The 22,285-nt window shown below is 40.1% G+C and overlaps 1 protein-coding gene across 1 annotated transcript in view; it reads right to left on the bottom strand.

Moving 5' to 3' along the window:
- Usp13 (ubiquitin specific peptidase 13) overlaps window positions 1–22,285 on the bottom strand; it is a 104,423-nt gene that overhangs the window by 80,033 nt on the left and 2,105 nt on the right. The window contains exon 2 of the mRNA XM_046466887.2: window positions 4,516–4,641. Within this exon, the coding sequence (XP_046322843.1) occupies window positions 4,516–4,641 (126 nt within the window). The remainder of the gene's footprint in view (window positions 1–4,515; window positions 4,642–22,285) is intronic.

Below are 22,285 nucleotides of genomic sequence, written 5' to 3'. Positions count from 1 at the left end.
CCTGCTGAGATGGGAGGGAACAAAGGTGAAAACATGGAGAGGAATTCCATAAAAGAAATTATGTGGATGCCTATCCAGGGCCCCTGTTTTCTCTCCAAAGTATAAATCAAAATAATTTTCTGAGAACAGTAAGTACTAGTAAAGGCTTGAGGAAGGTAGCCAACATTCAGAGTGGCTACTCAGGGCAGTAGGACAGGACAAAGAGTATGAAGGCTCAACAGAAGGAGGAGAACAGAAATTTGACCTGGTCCCTGAGATGCTTTGGATGTTACTTGCCCAAAGTCCCCAGAGTTCAAGCTTTGGATATTTGGTCTTCAGGGTGATACTGGGCAGTGGTGAAACCTTTTTAAACGTCTCTCCTTAGGTCAATGGTGACATGCCCTCCATTCCTACAGGAGGAACTGTAGGAATCTAGTCTCCCAAAACACGTTTCTGCCCCCCTCATGCACTCTGCCATTAGTCGTTGGCCATGGGATCCTTTCCAGAGCTTGTGCAATGCTTTTTGGACTTTCTGCCTCCAAAATTATGAGCTAAATAAAACTCTTTTATATAAAGTTATCTTTCCTCGGGTATTTTGTTACAGTAATGCAAAACAAACAATATAGTCCCAAACCCCATGGTGCTGTGGAGTTTCCTGCAATCTGTGTATGGAAATAGAGGGAGACATAAATGGGCTAACTGGGGTTCCGGTGGATAATTAAGGAGGTAAGACAAGAGGATACGTATCAATTAAGGGGACTGTAGATGACAGAATATTTATTGTCGTAAGACATGAAAAGTAGGCTAAACAAGTCACGGGCTCAGAAGACTCAGGAAGGCAGAACAGATCAAAATAGAAATGAACAAGTAAAAGTCAAAATGAGTAGAGGTTGTTGCCAAAGAGTAAAACGCTTAACTTAAAATTTCAGAGGCAGAACTAATAATAGAACATAATCAGCATTCCACAACACTGCTGAAAGTTTTGTGAACTTGAGCAACTTACTAAGTCTCTGGGCCTCAGTTTTTCTTTTTCCTTTTTTTTTTTTTTCCTTTTCTTTCCATCTCCCAACCCCTGTGAGTGTCTTAAAAGCTCATCACCCTACACTAAGATATATGGGACAAAGCAGACTTCATAAGAATTGTATGAGCCAGGCACCGTGGCACACACCTGTAATCCCAGCAGATCAGGAGGCTGTGGCAGGAGGATCACAAATTCAAAGCCAGCCTCAGCAAAAGCAAGGTGCTAAGTAACTCAGTGAGACCCTGTCTTTAAATAAAATAGAAACCAGGGCTGGGCATGTGGCTCAGTGGTAGAGTGCCCCTGAGTTCAAACTCCATACCAGCAACACTCCCCTGCCCAAAAAAAAAGAAGTGCAATTTAGGACCCAACAGTAGTAGTGAATGTAAATCTCATATGTCAGGCCCAAATTAAATTATTTTAAAGCTAATCTTTGAATGTGTGACTTATCTGACCTCCTGGTCTTTCTGTTAAACCAAGAACATATTAGGTAGGCAAAGGTGAGAGACTAAATAAAATTCAAATCAAAATTGACTAGAAGATGAAAGATAGTCTACAAACTATTAGGAGTAATAAAATGGGCACTTGAAATAATAACATACCCAATCATTAACCAATTATATAACACAACATCAATAAGTAGCGAAACTTGTAAAATTAATAAGTAACGAAACTTGTAAGAAATAAAAGACAGAGGTCACGTTAGTAAAAAAAATTATAAGTTTCCTAAAAAACTAACAAAATATAAGTCCCTTTACCAAAACTTACAAAATATTATTGAGCAAAATAAAAGACCTGAATAGAGAAAAGTCAAGTCAAATGGCCATTCAATAAATATTTGTGAAACACCTACTATATGCTAAGAACTATTCATGCTAACACACAGAAATGAACAAAGCAGACAAAGTCCAGGCCCTCATGAAACTCCCAGCAATAATCCTTGCAATGTGGATTATAGGTTGCTCTATGAAGTTAATGTGAATGTGATCGAAATCACAATAGGACTTTTTTTACCCAGATGAACTGATTCCAAAGTCCATTTTAGAAAAATAAATGTTCAAAAATACCCAACAAAGTTCTGGGGAGAAAACAAACATGTAAAGAGTGCTCGTGCTACCAGATATGCTAAGACGAATAAGATAGAACACAAGCAAGAGTCCCAATATGACCACAGTATGAATGTCAAGCTACAATTATAAAAAAGATGGCACTATAGGGGCTGGGGCTAGAGCTCAGTAGCAGAGCGTTTGCCTAGCATGTGTGAGGCACTGGGTTCGATCCTCAGTACCACATAAAATCAAGGTATCTTGTCATCTACAGTAAAAAAAAAAAAAAGATGGCACCATGAATCAACCATTCTGAAAAGCAATACTTTATTAGTAGTGGGACAGCCAGTTATCGACATAGAAAAAAATAGATTACTTTATACAAATATGAAAATAAATTATACAAAATTTCAAAACTTAAAATTTTAGAACATTCTCATACATATATGCATATACTTGCTTTAAAAATCAAACTACTAGAAGAAATATCTTTATGACCTTCAGTTCTGAAACAGTTTTTTAGAAAGATACAAAAGGCATAACTTATAGGAAAAAAAGTTTAGTAAACCTAACTACAATTTAATTTAAAACTCCACAAATTGTTTTCATAAAAAATGTGAAAAGACTATCAGCCAAATTATTTCGTTATATTGTGTGCACATATGAATATGTAACAACAAATCCCATCATTATATACAGCTACAATGTGCCAATAAAAAAATGTAGAAAAAAAAAATACGTGGGTATCTACCACTTACCATTAAAAAAAAAAAAGTAAAAAGACAAAAGATAAAACACAGACCATAAGAAAATTTTGCATATAACAGGCAAAGATTTGGTACCCAGAATGAAAAAAGAGTTCATTAAACTTACAAAGAAAAAGATAAACCACAAAGAAAGAGGCAAAAAAACATAAATAGGCAAATCAGGAAAGAAAGAAAACAATAAAATGGACAATAAATACACAAAAAGGTGTTCAACCCCCAAAAAAGGAAATGATAAATATTTAGGTGTCAATTCATAACCAATAGACTGGCAAAAATCAAAAGTCTGGCTAAGGGCTGGGGTTATTGCTCAAGGGTGGGGCGCTTGCCTAGCATGCATGGAGAACTGAATTCAATTCTCAGCATCACATGGAAATGAAATAGAGGTGTTGTGTCCACCTACAACTAAATAAATATTTTAAAAATAATGATTAAAAAAAAGTCTGGCTAAGGGCTGGTGAGCGTATGGGAAAACAGTAATTCAAAATCACTGCAGACAGGGGAACAAGTTGGTGTAATCACTCTAGGGAGGCATTTATCTTCATCTAATAAAAATAAAGATAAATGCACTCATAAGTCAGCAATACCATTTCTAAGATATATTTCCTAAAGAAATCTTGCATGTGTACCCCCAGGAGAAGTGTATATATTATTGCATTGTTTATAATAGGAAAAAAAGAAAGAAAGAAAGAAAGAAACTATTTAACTTTATCAATGAGACTAGTAGAAATTACAAGGTACTCATAAGATGGAATACCAAATAACTACTAAAATAACTAAGTATATCCAGATGCAATTCAACATGGATAGATTCCAAAACAACATTGAGAGGGAAAACTACACAGAAATATAAGTAGAAGTGTGATCACATGTATCTACATCTTTAAATACATGAAGTTATAAGTTATACCATGCATTGTTCGTGAATACACATATTTAAATAAAATATAATGACATGTATGAGAATGAGAAAAAGTGATTCACAGTAATGGTGTGATTCTTTCACCTAGGAGGGAAGGAAAGCTACATTCCTATCAATTAAAAAAAAAAGGAAAAAAAGTATAATGATCCCACTATTATGGAATAGTTATAATCCATCAATAAAAAATAAATTTTTTAAAAAAGGAGGAAAAAACTATTCTGAAGCAACAGCATTTAATGTTTTCAGTTCTGACTTTGAGGTCTATGATGAGTATCTCCGGCATTATTTTCTATACTTTTCTACATTTTTAAATTTATTTTTATTTATATATTTTTAGCACTGAGGATTTAACCCAAAGGCACTTTACCACTGAGCCACATCCCCAACGCTTTTTATTTTTTATTTTGAGGCAGGGCCTCACTAAGTTGCTTACAGCCTCGTTGCTAAGGCCGGTCTCAAACTCGAAGCCTCCTGAGTCACTGGGATTAGAGGCAATGTGTCACCATACCCAGTTAAACTTAAATTTATTTTTTCTACCCAGTTAATCCTTGTCTTAACTCATGTTAAGACAACTCCAATCAGAGCTCTAGAGGAAGAAAAGAAAACTGGTTAAGATTAGGTTTGGGGACAATCCATGCATTTCTACAAACAGTACAGTTTTTAATTCCATCATCCAGGAGAATCAGAATTTATGCAGGCATAGTAAACTCTCTGTATGATAAAACATGCTAAGACAATGCTGCAGGGAAGATATTAAATCAAGTTCTCCAAAAATGTTCATCTCACCTCTCGCACATGTCTTTTCAGGTGCATGTACACACTCTGTCCAGTTTTTCGAAAATGTCTTTCAACATGTTCCCTTCCAAAGGCCAAGAATGTATTCATGCATACATAGAGTCCACCTTCAGAGTTCTAGAAGAAAGAGACAGGATATAACATTAGCCAAGGATGCCTGGCCAAGAAGTCAGAAAAAGGGAAGGGAAAGAGAGATAAATCTTGGAGACAAAGCCTGCTGAACGTCCCCTTGGCTCTTGCAGTGATCTGCAGTGACCCCCAATGACTCACAGTCCAGCCCTGAGTGTCGGGTGTTCCTGGACAGCTGAGCCCTCCATTTAGCAAATGCAGACAACCTTCACAGTCAGGTGAGAGCCTCAAAAACCCTGGAAAATAACAGGCTTGTCTGACTCTTCAAAAGGGGATAAGGAGAGGAAGGGAAAGAAATTTGGCAAAGGGTCTGACATCATTGTCACTGTCATATTTTAAAGTTTTTTTTTTTTTTAAAGAGAGAGAAGAGAGACAGAATTTTTTAATATTTATTTTTTAGTTTATGGCGGACACAACATCTTTGTTTGTATGTGGTGCTGAGGATCGAACCCAGGCTGCACGCATGCCAGGCAAGCGCGCTACCGCTTGAGCCACATCCCCAGCCCCAGTCACTGTCATATTTTAATCACTTTCCTCCACATTCATCAGTGCAAGTGTCCAGGAACACAAAGTGTTAGATATTTTTAGCAGGACAGGGTTCTTCAAAGATATTGCTTCCTTCATTTCTGTACACATGAATAAATAAATATGAATAAAATTATAACAATTTAATAAATAAATAACTTGAAAAGTAAATAATAAAGGGTAGAGTCCTATAATAATCCTAGCTAGGTTTACTAGGTGCGCAATATGTGCCAGCTTCATTTGGTATATTATTTCTAATACTAACCACTGCAAGCTGCTTATAAGTATTTTCATCTTTATAGTTTAAAAACAAACAAACAAACAAACAAAACACACTCTGGATAAATCACTTTCCCAAGCTCACACAGCTTGGAATTGTCAGGGTTAGATTTGAATCTCTGTTTTTCTCTCATTTCAAAGCACACACCTTTATTGAATTAAAGACACAATACTAAAACGAGCAAAGATACTGTTCACATTTTGATACTTAATTCTCAATCTCAACTTCATCTTTCTCTCTCTTTTTTTTTCTTTTCACTTTGCTTAGCATTCTTCTCTATAAACACAAGCTATGAAAGCAGACACCTTTCCTCCAAGGAAGTGGATTTCATTAAGCTTCTGTTAATCTCACCCCTCCGATAACAAAAAATGGACTTCTGAAACACCTGTCAAACGACCTATCAAAATTCCTTACACTGCATTTCAGTAGAATACAAATGATAATATCAAAACAAATGTTAATGCTCATTGCAAATATATAAAAAGTAATCTTTAAAGTTCCAATAACTCAGGATTAATTTTTTTTTAAGTTTCTAATAATGAAAATCTCCACCACTGTATCTGTGGTTTATAAACCAGCCTATGGAGGAGTCCTGTCACAACAAGAACATTGTAACAGCATTAGCTCAACTATGTGCCTGTTACTGTAGCATGTAGATTGAAAAAAGGCAAATAAGAGTAAAGACAGAGATAAAAGATATAAAGATTATGAAGAAATAAGTGAATTTAGCAAGGTCATAGGATATGACTTAACTGATAACAGTAAATGGCTATTTTATATACTAGTAACAAACACTTGCAAATGGATTTTTAAAACTTGTCTGCAAAATAGTATGCAATAAAACCCATAAACTATTATATAGCATGTGCTTCTAGATTTTCCTCTTAAATGAGATCATTTAGATAAAATTAGAAAGTCATTTAACAAAAGACAACATATTACATTTGATTAGGTGTTTTCGAAAGTTTTTTTTAAAAATAAACATGTTCTCTGTCATAGTCATAAACCTTACCAAAAAATACACTGCATCATAGCTGAGGGTATAGCGCAAGATAGAACAAGTGTTCAGCAAGCACAAGACCCTGGGATCAATCACCAGTACCACAAAATGATAAAATAAACATAAAACAGATTATAAATGAAATACATATTAAGTTGATTTTTAAAATAAATGATAGCATAAAATATAAAATCCAGAAATAGATATATTTTGTGATAATTGCTTAATATATGTCAAACTGTAAGAAACAAAAGGGAGAAATATCACTAATAAAAATTGACAGAAGGGGGCCGGTATGGCTCAGTAGTAAAGCACATGCTCAGTGTGCACAGGGCCCTAGACTCCAGCCCCAGCACTTCAAAAGTAAAAAAAAAAAAAAAAAAAAATTAAAAATACAGCCTAGAAAATAACAGAATACCCTTTTTATTCCACTTCTGAAGTAGAAAATAATTTCTGGCCAAGAATAAAGGATATCATCAGAGATGACATAACTCAGTATTAAAATGTAAATACTAATAAAAGAGTTTTACACTAAAAATGTCATGGAACAAACAGAAAACAATAGCAGAAAGGGGAAAGATGTAATCTATCATGACCAGAAGCTCATATCCAAACTATGTAAGACCTGATAAAATTACAAGACATCAACATTCAAGTTCACCTTGATAAGAGATTTTCACACATTTGATTTTGTGCCAAAATTCAAAAATCAAATCATCACTTCCTCACAACCTCCTGAAATAAGCATATTAAAACAATATTGAGGCACATATATATATGCCTACTAAACCAGCAAAAATTAAAATTGCACAGCCTAAAATCACAGAGAAGACCTGAAAATGTACTCCCACAATATAAATCAGTTCAGATTTTTCTAGAGAACAAGAAAACTGACCTTCTGATGCAGTATATCTCTTTGGGTACAAATGTCAGGAACAAAAAAAAAAATGGGAAAAATGCTAATTTGTACAAAAATATTCACAGCTGCACTATTTCTTAAAAAGAAAAGGTAACAATGGTCCCAGATAGAGGGGCTAAGATACTATGGTGTTAAAACAATAGAGTACAATAACGTTATTTTAAGTGATGAACTTAAGTGTGCATAATCGTATAAAAATGTGTATAGGGTCATGTAAAATGCATACAGAAAAATAATGTCAATGAAAGGAGCAACATCAAGCTGAGAAGTGGGAAAGGGGACAAAGGGAGGGAGGCCACACAGTGAAAAAGGTCTGAAGTGAAACTGATTTTTTTTTGTGTGTGTGGTGGTGCTGGGGATTGAACCCAGGGCCTTGTGCATGAGAGGCAAACAAAACAATTGAACTATTTCCCTGGCACCCCCAACTATTTCTTGTTGGTCTGGAGTAGTGCTTCCCAAACTATTGCGCTGCATGACAAACCGGCTTTGCTGTGTTTTTCATTTACTGCGTGGTCCCACTGCACATGACTCAGTCACAGATGGGACCAGGTATGGACTTTCTCGCACACGAGTGCCACAAAATCCAAATGCATCTCTACCCTGTTCAAACAAATCCACTGATCACACACCTGGATGTGGCTGCAATGTCAAATTGATGCAGAAATTTCTAAACACTTACTCTGGGCATTGGTACCTACGTCTTGGCTAAACTAAACAATAGGGACCATCAAAATTCAAGAGGTGGCCATGTGTGGAAAAACAGCTTGATGAGGTGCCAGCTAGCTTTTCAGGTCTCTCTGGCTATGGTCACTTTCAGAAGTCTGGACAAAAATACACCGCATTGTCAATCAGTAGGTGTTCAGAGAACTCTGTTTACCTTGCTGTAGCCCTTCTACCTACTGGGCCCAAGTCGGCCTAGAGTGGTTCCTCAGGACAGTGGATGGTATCTTCACACCCTGAACCCTGTCAGGCTCCTATTTTCAGGGGACACCCAGACGAGAATGACCAAGGTGCACTTCTCTGCATTAATCTAACTAGGATTCTAATGATCATTTTCACAATGCAACAACCAAAAATTTGACCAAGATGCAAGACTTCTTTTGACACCTAAAATAATAAGAAAGTCCAAAAACAGTTCTTGGAGCTCTATAACATTCCCTTTGAAATGTCTCCCATTGGCAGGATCAGACCAGAAGAGACAGGAGCAGCACCAGAAGCCCGCATACTGCTAAATCCCATGCTCCAGTGCATTTCAATATACATAGGTACATTACTACTTACATTGTATTACCCTACACTTATTCAGAAGCAACTTCAAGGACAAGGTCATTTCTTTCATATTGCCTGCCATTTAAGAGAATGCTAAAACATTCCGGAATACAAAGGTCAAGGTTACAGTGTTTCAAAGTAGCAAATGAACAGTCATTTTAAATAAAAATACACCGCATTGTCAATCAGTAGGTGTTCAGAGAACTCTGTTTACCGTGGTGTTTCTTGGAGACAGGAAGAGAGAATGAGCACATGTGAGCAACGCACTCAGGAAACAGTCGTGAGCAGTGCTTGTTTTCATAACCACAGGATGGAGTCTCCTGTGCAAAACAAGAGGTCACTGCCATAAAGAGAAACATGAGGTGGGGAGATGGAGTCACAATAAATCCACATCCAGCACAAATTGTATACTAACACCATGGAGCACTGTGACTCACACTCCCTTGCAAAAGAGACAAGGGACAAGGGCATGGTGTTTTCGAGAACATCAGCTGTTTAAAAAAAAAAAAAGAAGAAGAAGAAAATTAACTAAATTTGCTTTTTTTGGAGTTTTGAAAGGTAGTGACCTGAATGATTAATAATTTATGGCATATCCCTGAAAGGCGATACTCATCAGCCACTTAAAATTGACAATGCATGAACATTTACTGATAGAAAATATGTGCGTTGTATTTTTTTGAATAAAGAAAGAAGGTAAAATAAACAGCATTGGGATGTTATAACACACACAAGATGTTCCCTCTGCCTGGCATATGATGACGTTATCTCAACATGGAAGGATAAGGCGGGATGTTTTTCATGTTGTCTTTTGGCATTTTTAGGTTCTTCAAGAATGGATTTTTTTTAATTTAAAAAAAAACAACAAATTTTTCTTAACTGAATGTATTTAGAACCCAAATATAGGTACACAGAATGGAACAGTCTTTGAATGTTCCCTTTATTTGATTTCCCTGGTTTCAGCAACCCAACTGCACAGCTTTGAGGTGCTATATATTCTTACTACTCAAAAAGTAGGGCTGAGGGCTGGGGTTGTGGCTCAGGGTAGAGCACTTGCCTAGCATGTGTGAGGCACTGGGTTCGATTCTCAGCCCCACATAAAAATAAATAAAGGGCCACCAACAACTAATAAAATATTTAAAGAAAAAAAAAAGTATGGTTGAGCTGGGAGCAGTGGCTCATGCCTATAATCCCAGAGACTCGGGAGGCTGAGGCAGGAGGCTCTGGAGTTCAAAGCCAGCCTCAGCAAAAGTGAGGCGCTAAGAAAATCATTGAGACCCTGTCTCTAAATAAAACACAAAATAGGGCTGGAGATGTGGCTCAGTGGTTGTGTGGCCCTGAGTTCAATCCCTGGTACCCCTCAAAAAAATGATGGTTGAAATAACTAAGAGATTATCTTGAGATTTGTAGCTAAGGAAATCTGGGAATGTACAAGTAAAATAGAGATAATAAGGAGTATAATCTCGGAGGGAGAGAAGAATGTAATTACAACTGAGAAAAAAACTAAACTGATGGAGAACACTACCCCAGCTGGAAGCCATCCTCAACTGCAGAAGGGGGTGATAGGTGTGGAATCTGGAAAACAAGCTGTGAAAGAGAAGGATGCTGTCATGTCACCTCCAGGGGACAAGAGAAGTTGATGGATGTGGGGCAGCCAAGGGCTTCAGTCCCTCCACAATCCACAAATGACAATAGAGACACAGCAAGGCCCTGCCCTTATGTTTACATCTCCTTAGGGGAGAGAAAAAAGATGTAGAAGATAACTTCTGGCAGGGATAAGAGGACCAATGGCACACACCTGCAATCCCAGCAGTTTGGGAGGCTGAGGCAGGAGGATCAACGCCAGCCTCAGCAACTTAGCAAGACTCTGTTTCTAAATAAAAGATTTAGAAGGGCTGGGCACAAAACCAAAGGCCGAATGCTCTCTCTGACATGTATGATGCTAACACAAATAAGGTGGGGGTATAGAAGTTCAGTGGATAAGAAAAAGGGAAATGAGAAGAGAGGGAGGTTAGGAATAGGAAAGACAGTAGAATGGGTAGAAGAGGAGCTGGGCTTTACTCTAATCAGGATGCACAGCCTCTGAAGGGCTTTCCAGTCTCATCTACATTCTTAAAAGATCACTCTGGCTACTGAGGAAGAATCATAGGGAAGAGGTCAAGAAAGCATACAGTGAAGAGGTTACTGTACAGTCTAGCTTCACACTGTCCAATACAGCAGCCACCAGCCACAGGAGGGTAATCAAAGTTAAATTAAAAGTTCAGTTTCTCAATTGCACACACTCGCCACACACTAAGTGCTCACTGTGCTTCGTGCAGCTAGTGGCCACTCTACTGGACAGTGCTGATACAGGCAAGTGTTCTACCACTAAACTACATCCCCAGCCCAGAAAGTTCTTGTAGATAGCCTATGTCTAATCAAGGCCAGATGTAGCTTAGCCTGGGAGAGGTGGCGATAGAAAGAGGGAAAGGGGCTCACAGCAGAGAGGGGGCAACTTAGGCAGATTTAGGAGATAATTTTAGAACAGCACCCATGGACATAGAACACAGGTCAGATGTAGGGAGGAGTGGAAAGGGTGGAATTCAGGACAACTGCTAACTGGTTTGACTCCTTGTGCCATAAGACACCCCATCGCTCTCTGTCCAACTCCTGCTTTCACCAAGCAACCATCTACCTGTAAGTACCACTGGGGTATTTCCATATATGAATGGCAGACATGCATTCAGATATTACAATATCCAGAGCACAGATCCCAGGACATTCTGGCTTCTAGAGTAAACCAGGCAATTTTAAAAATGCAAACATTAAGTACATGCAGATGAGGCATAAAGGTGTAATAAAAAGTAAAACAAGGTTCCAGATCAAGGGCAGCAGGCATGAGACACATAGAAATGGGAAATGAAATAAAGAAAAAGCATTATCAGAAAACAGGCTGGATAACAAGGAATTTGTAAAACAGAATTACCAAAACACAGTATTTGCAAAATCCAAAACTTTGGTTTCAACAGAAAAGCCACTGAAATAAATTTGTTTACCTAAACTAAGAAGAAAAAAAAATGAATGTAATCCCAAGAGAGTCTAGGTCTTTCTGCTAAACATTGATAAATCATGATTGTGGCCCTGAATTGTTAAGAAAAGATATAGGGATAGGGATGAGGCTCAATGGTAAAGGGCCTGGGTTAAATGCCAGTCAAAAACAAAATGGGGGGAAGAAAGAGAAATGTGAAGGCAGTAATGATTCTTGAAGTGTGCTCTCACTTGGAAAGTTAGATTTCTTTATCCAGAGGACTCCTACACCTTGCTCAGCCTGGATGCACTAAATTACCGCAGAGTCCAAACAACTAGGATTTGATGCCTCTATAAATGTACTGCTTTATTGAAGTGTCATTTATTCACTTTTTTCTTAAATAGAAAACTGAGTCCTCGCTATAAGTATTTTGAGCAATGAGGATGTTGTCACCGGCAACCTCTGGGGAAGGGCTGAGGAGAAAATGAGGGGCCTCTATCACAATGCTCACAGGACAAATGGCACTATAAGAGCCACTGGTAGATGAAGCTCAGAAGACTCTGAGCTCAGCACCTTCAGCTGTGCTAAAGTGAAGCTATAACCCATAAATGCAGTTCCCAGCTTATATGTAAAAAAAGAAAAATGTGAAACTACCTTGTCAACGGGACACCCTTTGCTAGTCCTTTATTTTCATTTTTTAAGACTGATGGTTTTCTAGCACATGACCCAGCTCTTCCACTCCTTAGTATTTAAAATCGGCATATTGTAGTAATTCATGCATCCCTGTGTTTACAGCAGTGCAATTCACAATAGCCAAGTTGTGGAGCCAGCCCAGGTGCCTGTCAACAGATGAAAGGATCAAGAAAATGTGGTCTATATTCACAATGGAGTTCTACTTAGCCATAAAGAAGAATGAAGTTATGTCATTTGCTGGTAAATGGATGAAACTGGAGAACATCTTGCAAAGTGAAATAAGCCAGACTGAGAAAAATCAAAGGTTTTCTCTCATATACAGAAACTCCAGAGAAGAAAAGGAATGAAAAAGGGATCTCATGAAAATAAAAGGGAGAAGTGTAGAGTAAAAGAAGAGATCAATGCAGAGAGAGGAAGGGTGTGAAAGGTTAGGTATTAGGGAATTAAATTGGCCAAATTATACTATGTGCATGTATGGATATATCACAATGAATCCCACTCTTATGCACAATTATTATGCATCAATTAAAATAAATAAATAGAAGGGATACCAGTAGAGGAAGGGGACTGAGGGAGAAGTGCTTGGGAATGAAATGAACCACATTACGTTGTGTGCATGCATGATTGTCACAATGAATCCCACTACTATGTATAATTACAATGCACTCACTAATAAAAACATTAAAAAAAAAAAAACTAATGGCTTTCTTCAGGATGCATTTCCCCTGATAAACTATGCTAGCCACGAGGACTGGGTTTCCAGGCTAACTCATAAAGCCCATCACTCTGAGCTGATTTAAGTATGGATAATAGCCCTGAGCTAAACTCTCCTCAAAGAGGCCAGCAACTACTCATGGCTGTGGTTTTCACTATAGAACAAACCTTCATGCAAGATTGTCACACACAGGATCTCTCTCTTTGGCAACCCCAAGACCCTTTGATCACCATGCCACCTTCTTCTCAGGGGAATCCCCCTGCCCTACCTCCAAGAAAAGGGTCATCTCCTTCCACCATAGACCCTCTGGCTACAGAGTGAGGGACGATAGCATTACCAGCATTTCACAAGCAGCCCGGTGACAACAACCCTGCAGGCAGGTCCTAGAGAGAGGAAAGCCCAGGCTTGGAAAAATTCAGTAAACGCCAAGCCCTTGCTGAAGTCATGTGGCTACCAAATAGTAAGGTGAGGGAGTCTGGATCCAGTCCAGCCTGGCCCCCATAGGCTGCCTCGTGCCTCTGAGAAGCAGATGTCATTTTGGTGGCAAGAGACAGGTGGGTGGCTGTCAGCAAGCACAGACATGGTTGCGAGGGCCTGAAGAAAAGAGCAGTTTCTCCTTTTTTTCCAAGGCTGTTTAGTTCAAGGAAAGCAGGAGGGGCAGGCCAAGGAGAGCCACCCCACTCAAGTGAGTGGCCTGTGCCAGGTGCTCTGCCAGGCTTTCCCGTGAGGAAGAGAGGTCTCCACTCCTCCAACTCCAGTGGACAGCGGGGGCCCTGGGAGGTGGCCACTCCTGGCTGACAGCTCCCTGATGAAACAGTTTCAAGACCCAAGGGACAGGGCTCTGAGATGTTAGTGAAATAACCCAAGGGTTACTGTCCCCACAGGATACCTACTCTCATCAAATGGTGTCCAGCAATTAAACTGGGACCCTGCAGAGATAACCCACAACAACCAAGGTTTCTTCCAGAAGAAGAACAGTCAATGACAGAACCCACCAAATGTCACATTCAAAGGATCAATTCAGAAGTTTTACCCCAAAAATGCAACCTGTTCACCCCGCTTCCTATATCTCCCCCCGCCCCCCATCCTGCTCCGTATGTTCTCTTTCCTCGTGGCCAACCAATCCTCTAATCCCACTGCCAAGCCACCAAGACTATTTCTAAGGACTACTGGGGACTGAGACATCTATGTCCTGGTCACCACGTGTACAGCCACACCCAAAGAATTAGCAACATTTGGTTCAAGCAAGAGAAAGTTTTCATAATTGTAATTCACTTAAAGAACCTTCTGCCTCTTGGCCAACTGCCTGCGTGGTGTATGCACAGCACGCTGACTCCAGACTGTCTGTCATGAACCAGGAAGCCCCCATGTACTGCATGTACGACGGCTCCTGCAATGCAATTGCCTCCTGGAACTCACAAATCCAGTCTCTAAACTAGGAATCTCCAGACTCTGAAATCCAAACCCTGACCTCTGGGCTCCATTCCAGTTGCCAACTGCCCAGGGGCCACTCAGTCCTTCACTGCTTGCACTGACTCGCTCACCTTCCCTCTTTAGGTCCTCGACACATTCCATCTCCCAAGCTACAGCGAGGAAGTCAGCCTTAGTTCCTCCCACTCCTTCAATACTGTATATTCTGTCCCTAAGTTGAGCCTTTATCTTTCATCAAACTCTGTATTGGGTATACCCCCCCCAACACCCCAGATCTCCGTCCCCATCATCATCACCCTGGGGCAAGTACTCCCTGCCAGTCTACAGCAGCCTCCTATCTACACTCTTATTCAAGGTCCCAGCCTCCCCATCTATCCACTCCACTTCCAGAACAGCAGCACTAAATGACTAGCATTCTCATGTTGTTCTGGCTCCTAACTGGCTGGCCCATAATCTTATCAAGACTGATCTCTGTAATTCATGGAGGAGTCGGCCTTGCACTTCTGTCTCCCCAGTGACCCTAGTTTCCATAAAACAGCTCACTCTCTCACACACACGCTAAGCTTGGCTCTACCTCCATACCTGTGTCCTTTCCTCCTCCAAAATGACACCTATTCAGATCCCATGCAATTGTCCAATCCAGGAACTCTTCCAAATTTATTTATTGACTATTCCCAGACCTGAAACCTCAATGCACACATTTTAAGGGCCACCCTGTAAATATCCTGTCAGTGCTTCAGGGTCTACCCTTACAAGACACATCAGGATTCCATTCCTGTCTCTGTCAGGCACCAGTCTTGACCAAGTCCTTTAACACACTGTCTAACCTCTCTGCTGTAAAACAGCAGCAACAGTAACAACTGTATCTTACAAGTCAACTACTACCATAATTAAATGAGATGATGTACATAAAAGTGCCTAGTTCTATGTTTGGTTCATAATAAACATATGACATAGGCTCGAAATAAGCAGTAATACTTGCTAATTAACCCCAAACAAAATGTCTCATTTTTAATCTTATCATGGAAAGCACATGTTCTTCTGCACCTCAAGCAATCTCTCAGGCTGGAGGCACGTTGGGATTCGTTAAATTCTTGTCATTGTTGCATTGTCCTGATGTTCCAGCCCTAAAAATAGCAGCCTTGTTCACATCTCTGAGGTGCATGGGGACAAAGGGTGTCCTCCACAGGTCACTACAATACTGAATGTTGAGTGGCAGCATGGAGTCCTGGCCTCTTCATCCACAGAGACCATGCCTCTCGTCATCTGCATTTACACAGCCACCCAAAATCAGAAAGGATGGTGGCCACCAGGGATGAAGAAAGGGGCCAAGAAGGAGTTAGTGTTTAATGGGTGGAGTTTCAGTTTTGCAAGACTAAAGGCTTTGGGAGGTGATGGAGGTGATAATTCAGGACAATGCAGAGGTGCTTGGTGCCACTGAAGTGTATACTTAAAAATGGTTAAGGTGGGGCTGGTGTTGTGGCTCCATGATCTAAAGCTTACCTGGCACATCTAAGGCACTGGGTTCAATCCCCAACACCACATTTTAAAAAAAAAACTAAATAAACAGCATAAAATTATTTAAAAAATAAATAAATAAGGGAAATAAGGGAGAACTTAGTGGTAGAGCTCAAGCTCTGCATGCACAAGGCCCTTGCTCAATCTCCAGCCCGTGCAAGCATACCCTCATGCATGCACACATACACAAATACACACACACACACACACACACAGTTAAGACAGTAAATTTTTTTTGTTATGTGTATTTTACAATTTTAAAAATTACAAAGAGAGGGAAAGGAAAGCAGAGTGAATTATTTTGTACATCTCCTGACCTGGAACACTGAAAGTATATTTATATGACAGTATATTTAACTGAGCCATAGGCTGGGAGCAGGAATGCAGGGGAAGGAAGCGAGAATTCAGACTGAACAAAAGTCTAGATTCAGACCAGAAAAGGCAACGAATTTCCCCAAAAAAGCCTTCCTGGAAGGATCAGTATCATCTCTTATACCCCAGAACTCTACTTAAAAGGTAATTAGCCCCTGCCAAAAAACAGACACAAGTGACTTCTTGATAATTACTTTGGAAAAGTAGGACTTTATGGTACACAGGACAGATGGCACCCAGACATTAATTTCTCTCCTTTCTGAAGCCCCAATAAAAACACACAAACTGTAGCCATAAAGCTAGACTGTGACTAGATAAGGTCTGAGAGGGACTGACAGCTGAGTCCTAGACCAATAGCAAGGAAGGCTGAGATCCAACCTGATTACACCCCAGAATTTCCAAAAGACTCCGGCACTGGCAACTCCAGGTAACTCCTGGTTGGGGTGAAACAGAGACTAAAATAAGGAGGAAGGGTTGAATATCTGTCCAGAGAGTGGTCAGAGACCCAGATCCCTCTCCACTGCAAGCAGCCCCTCCCCCACACCACCACCACCCCTTCTAAAGCAGGTAAAAACAAAAGTCTCACCTGTGCCAGGTTTCAGCCAGGCACAGTGGCACATGCCTGTGATCCCAGCTACTCTGGAGGCTGAGACAGGAGAATCCTAAATTCAAGGCCACCCTGGGAATGTAACAAGACTTTGTCTCAAAATTAAAAAGGGCTGGGAATGTAGCTTAGTGGGTTAAATCGCTAGTACCTCAGAAACAACAGCAGCAAAGGTCTCAGGACTGTACAAGAATGAGCTCCGTTAAAAATAGAGGTACCATCTGATAATACAGTGACTAAGAAAATGTGTGTGAACCAGATTTGGTGAGAAATATAAACACTATTCTAGATATTTCAGACAGGAAGAGATTTAATTCAGGAAATCCAAAATTTACAAAATCCTTGGAAGGGTGATGAGAAGAAAGATCAGGAAAACCACCACTGTTGTTCAGGAAATCAGAATGTCTAAGAAATCACAAGAAACTGCACAGGGGATTCAAGTGCCCCATCACTGAGATGGCTCCAAGTCCCATGGGGGCCTCCCAGAAGCTGCCAGAAAAATGTCACATTCGCCATGGGTCATAGCTGCAAGAGTAATAGTAGCTTTTCACTTTCTTTTACCTTCCAAATCTCTTACTAGCAGAATCAAAACCAGAATCCTGCTGTCAAAGTACTCTGGAAATACAGTGTCCAGATTCAAAGTCCTACGATAGAGAAGAAAGCCTAGCAAAACAGGGACAGGGATAGAACCGATAGTCAACATCCAGCCTGGATCCAATATCCAGATACTGAGGCCATTCCAGTCCCCTTCTCCCACTCTGCTCCCTGAAACCAGCAGACAGGGCTTCACTTCCCAGGAAAGAGGTAAGAAAAGTCACCTAACCACTGTACAAAAGGGGGGAAAAAATCAAGATTGTAGCATTTAAGTTACCCATACCACCCTACAGTGAAGTTCACAGTCAATCAACAGAATAAAGAATTCTTAACTTTTCCCAGCAGCTCAGGAGGCTGAGGCAGGAAGATCACAAGTTCAAAGCCAGCCTCAGCAACTTAGCAAGGCCCTAAAGCAACTTAGAGAGAGACCCTCTCTCTAAATACAATACAAAAAAGGACTCGGGATGTGTGATTTGGTGGTTAAACAACCCTGGGTTCGATCCCTGGTATCCCCTGAAGCAGCCAAAAATTCACAACCCAAGCGGTTCCAATTTTTTTCAAAAAGAGACAATTAAATTCTATAAATTTTAATTGGCTTTACAAAGAATGTGCTTGCTGTGACACATGACACCTATAGTTGAACTAAGACTAATACACTAGTACGAACCCCAAAAAACAAGTTTCAGGCAAGGTATGTGATCAGAGAAAGCAACTGTACTTTTCTGAACTAAACTCTAGTACTTTGGTTTTCTAGGTACGGCCTGGGAACCCTGCAAACTCCAGAGACACTCCAAGCACTTTGGAAGGTCAAAAACATTTTCATAAGATGAGATTATCTTTTTCACTCTCATTCTTTCATAGCATACAATGGGGCTAGGGACATGGCTTCATGTAGAGCTCTGTCCTGGCTTGCTTGAGGCCCTGGGTTCCACCCATGTCATCAAAGGAGTAAAAAAAAAGTTGTTAACAGTTTACAGTGGCATTTTTCAGAGGCTACATGACATTGCCACCCCAGCAACTAATGAAATGCAATTATTTAAATTGTTTAAAAAGTTTTTCTGTTTTAATTTCTAATACAGTGGGTATTTAAACCAGTAGATGGAAACCCTGCAAAAAATTCTGCGGGAACCCTAAAAATATTTCAGAATATAAAGAGGTCATAAAGCTTGCTTTTGACAAGTGAAACTAAGTAAATTAGATTCAGTTTAAGTTTACTTCTTCAAAAAAGAATAGAGTCTGTAAGTTCCTAAATTTTGCTTTACCATCACTTATTAGTTTATCCATTAGAAGAGTCTTGGGGCTTGAGTTGTGGCTCAGCAGTAGAGCGCTCGTCTAGCACAAGCAGGGCCCTGGGTTCAATCCTCAGAACCACAAAAAAATAAAAGAAAAAAGGTATTGTGTCCAACTACAACTAAAATAAAATATTTTTAAAAAGGAAGAGTCTTCTACATAAAACATTATTGTGCTCCCTATAAGTGAGCACCTTCTAGGCATTTCTAGGCAATGTGCACAGCACAATGATAAAAAGCACAAAATCTACAGTGACCTAGATATTTGTACCAATGATCAAAGCAGCTTTACTCACAATAGCCAAAAGTTGATAATATCTCAATATTCTACAACAGATGAATGGATAAGCAAAATGCGACACATATACACAGAGGAATATTATTCAACTTTAAAAAGGAATAAAGTTCTGAAACACGTTATAACATGGATGAACCTGGAACACATCATGCTGGGTGGAATAATCCAAACACTAAAGGTAAAACACTGAGTGATTCCACTTAGATGAGGTACCTAGAATAAGTAAAGCCATACAGAGAGAAAATGGAAAGTGTTTACAAGGAGCAAGGAAGAAGGGAAATGAGGAACTATTGAGCTGCCATTATTGCTAGCAATGCCTGAGATAATACCAGGCATATAAAAAGTATACATATTTGTGGAGGAAAAGACAGAAAGAAGGACTTACTGAACTCCTAACATAAAGTTTTCCCATAAGCAGATGGAGATCTCAAAGCCTTTCCTCGTGTGTACCTAAACCAGTCATGACCACCAGAACTCTGACCACTAGTTTTGCAAAGAATCCCAAGAAAGATGAGAACCAACCGTGACATTTCAACATTAGCAATCCAGAGAACTGGGGTTCAGAGAACTGGGGTTCGGGGTACTTCTTAGAAAATAGCCCAGATGCTGGAAGGGAGAAAGAGGTATTGGAGGTACTCTACACTGAGTTTCATATCTCTTTGGACCACCATTTTGGTATAGCCGCTGTGTGCAGATGATTGTCACAACAGGTGTGGCCCAACAGCCCTAGCCTCAGCTGCACCCAGGAGCTCTTGCTGCTCAGCTGCTGGTGGTCATACGAAGCCTGCAGATCCTACTCAGCCTTCTGGGCACAACCTCAAACCTGGAAGAGTGAGGGCCTTTGCACTCCTGGAGCAACACTTGCCCAGTGGGGGATGGGAGCCAGTAGATAAATATCTCCCTCTTCCATATCTCAAGTGGAGGACTCTGAGAAACATTCCACAGTTCCCTGAGGGATTAAGCACCAGTTGCATACTGCGGAAACCAACTCTGTAGCTTACTCTTGGAGTGGCTTTCCTTCCTTCTCTTTGTCACTATTCCCTTGGTCACTATTCCATTTCTGAGGACATCTTTCCAAAATAAAGTGCCTGCTCTAAAGCACTATTTCAACATCCACGTTTCCAGCTGACCCAGCTGAGATAGTTAGCAGTCCACAGAACACAGACGGCAAGGGGGTGTGACCAGCACCAGAGTGGCAGGCTCCTGAGCAGCCTGAGATGCTTGCTACGGAGACTCACACCTAGGAAATGCTTTAAAAATAAGAATTAAATGGGGGAAAGCAAATAAGAGAAGAGCCAACTAGGGAAGATAGACTATAACTGCTATATTATATGACACAGACTCTAAGCAATACAAGCACTGAGAGGAAAGGATGAAGTCTAAAGGGGCGGGATGGGGGGAGGAGGAAACAGAGCCTTGAAAAATAATGATGAGAGGAAGGGCCTTAGAAAAGGAAAGGAGTCTCAAGTGTGGAAGAGTCATAGATGGGTCTCACCAGAGCTGGCAACCTCGACACGAAAGAGGTGCAGCCAAGAAATGAGAGTAGATTTTCATGGTGGTCTGTTAGTACAAGGGTGAACCACTTTCAATGAACCACATGAAACTTTCTACATAACATATGACAATCAAATTCTTGGGCTCACAACTTACAATTGACTCCTTTTCTCCCTTCCTTCCTTCCTCCCACCCTCCCTCCCTTCATTCTTCCTTCTCTCTCCCCCTCAACTTCTTTTCTTTTTTAAATCAAATATATATAGTGACTACTTATCAGCCAGGCACACTTTACATATTAAATTATTTAATCCACAGAACAACCTCCTTGAGTTAAGTTCTGTTATGGTCCCCGTTTTATCCATGGAGAAACTGGGACCCAGAGGAGTAACCCATCTGGGTGACAGAATCAGAATTGGATCCCTGCTAGTTTGGCTGTCTCTTTCACAGTTGTCCCCCAATAACCACATTCTATGTGATCATCTCACATGATTCCTTTCCCTGCATTTCCAATGTGTTGTACCCTCACCATTTACAGAATATGTCACCCATGTAATTTGTATGTTTCCTAAACATCTGAGATCCTGGTATAGATGCCAGCTGGTGCGAATAAGAAAAAGACCTAGCCTTGGGAATGGTCACACTCAAAGGTAGACATAAGCATGTGGTTCAATAGAGATGCTTATGGGGTCTAGTGGGGGGCACTATGGAAATGACTCCAAGAGGAAGAACCACTTGAATTGAATGTTTTAAAAGATGCTCAGATGGGAAGTGGATTACAGAGCTCAGGATAAAACCAAATCAGAGAGGTGAACAAAGGTAGGTGAAAAATCAAATTCTTCCTCATTCCAAAGTAGCTGTTTTGGAGCACCTGCTATATACCAAGCCCTAGAAGGTGGGTGGGAAGCAAGCAGAATAATACTGAAAATAGTTACATGCTGTTCCATTCAATACATCCCACCATGTGAAGAATAGCAGAGGTCTTCACACTGTACCCAAAACATAATAAAAATTTGTTGCTTCAGTCTTCTTCCAATCCCACTCTAAACCTCATTAGTTAGAGTGGCTTTCTGTAACTGACTATATAAAAACAATATCAGGTACTGAGGATATAGCTCAGTGGCATAGTGGGTGCTTAGCAAGTACATGTTCTAGGTTCAATGCACTTAGCAAGTGCATGTCCCCAGCACACACACACAAAAAAGTCAAGATCAAACACTTTCCCCATCATCTCTCTTTCCCCATCTACTCTCTTTTTGATTCTGAGCTTACTTCTTCTTACTTGTCAATTCATTCTTTTTCTTTTAAAAACAATCTAGGCAAATAATAAGAAGATACTCATACTTGATATGCTTGCACATGTAATTTTCCTTCCCTAGAATGCTGGTCTTCTTGATTTTCTATCCATCTTTATCTATGAACTTTCTCACCAGTATCCAATACAAGGATGAATTTTTTTCACTTGTTTTTGCCTTTCTCTACCATAGTCCCACAGTTCTTGTAAATTAAAAACATTTTGATGTGCATGGCACCAATGAACTTCACTCTGAATGGTTCTTAGCCATGCATGTATGAGCTCGCACACAGCAGTTGCTCAAGAAATGTGTAATGGATTCACAACCGAATGTTA

This window comes from Marmota monax, unplaced genomic scaffold, assembly GCF_021218885.2.
Source record: "Marmota monax isolate L192 unplaced genomic scaffold, Marmota_monax_Labrador192_F-V1.1 WCK01_AAM20220418_F8-fsc00074, whole genome shotgun sequence".
Lineage (NCBI taxonomy): Eukaryota > Metazoa > Chordata > Mammalia > Rodentia > Sciuridae > Marmota > Marmota monax.
The sequence above is the reverse complement of the archived record's forward strand: the minus strand, read 5'-3'. Positions and strand labels throughout refer to the sequence as shown.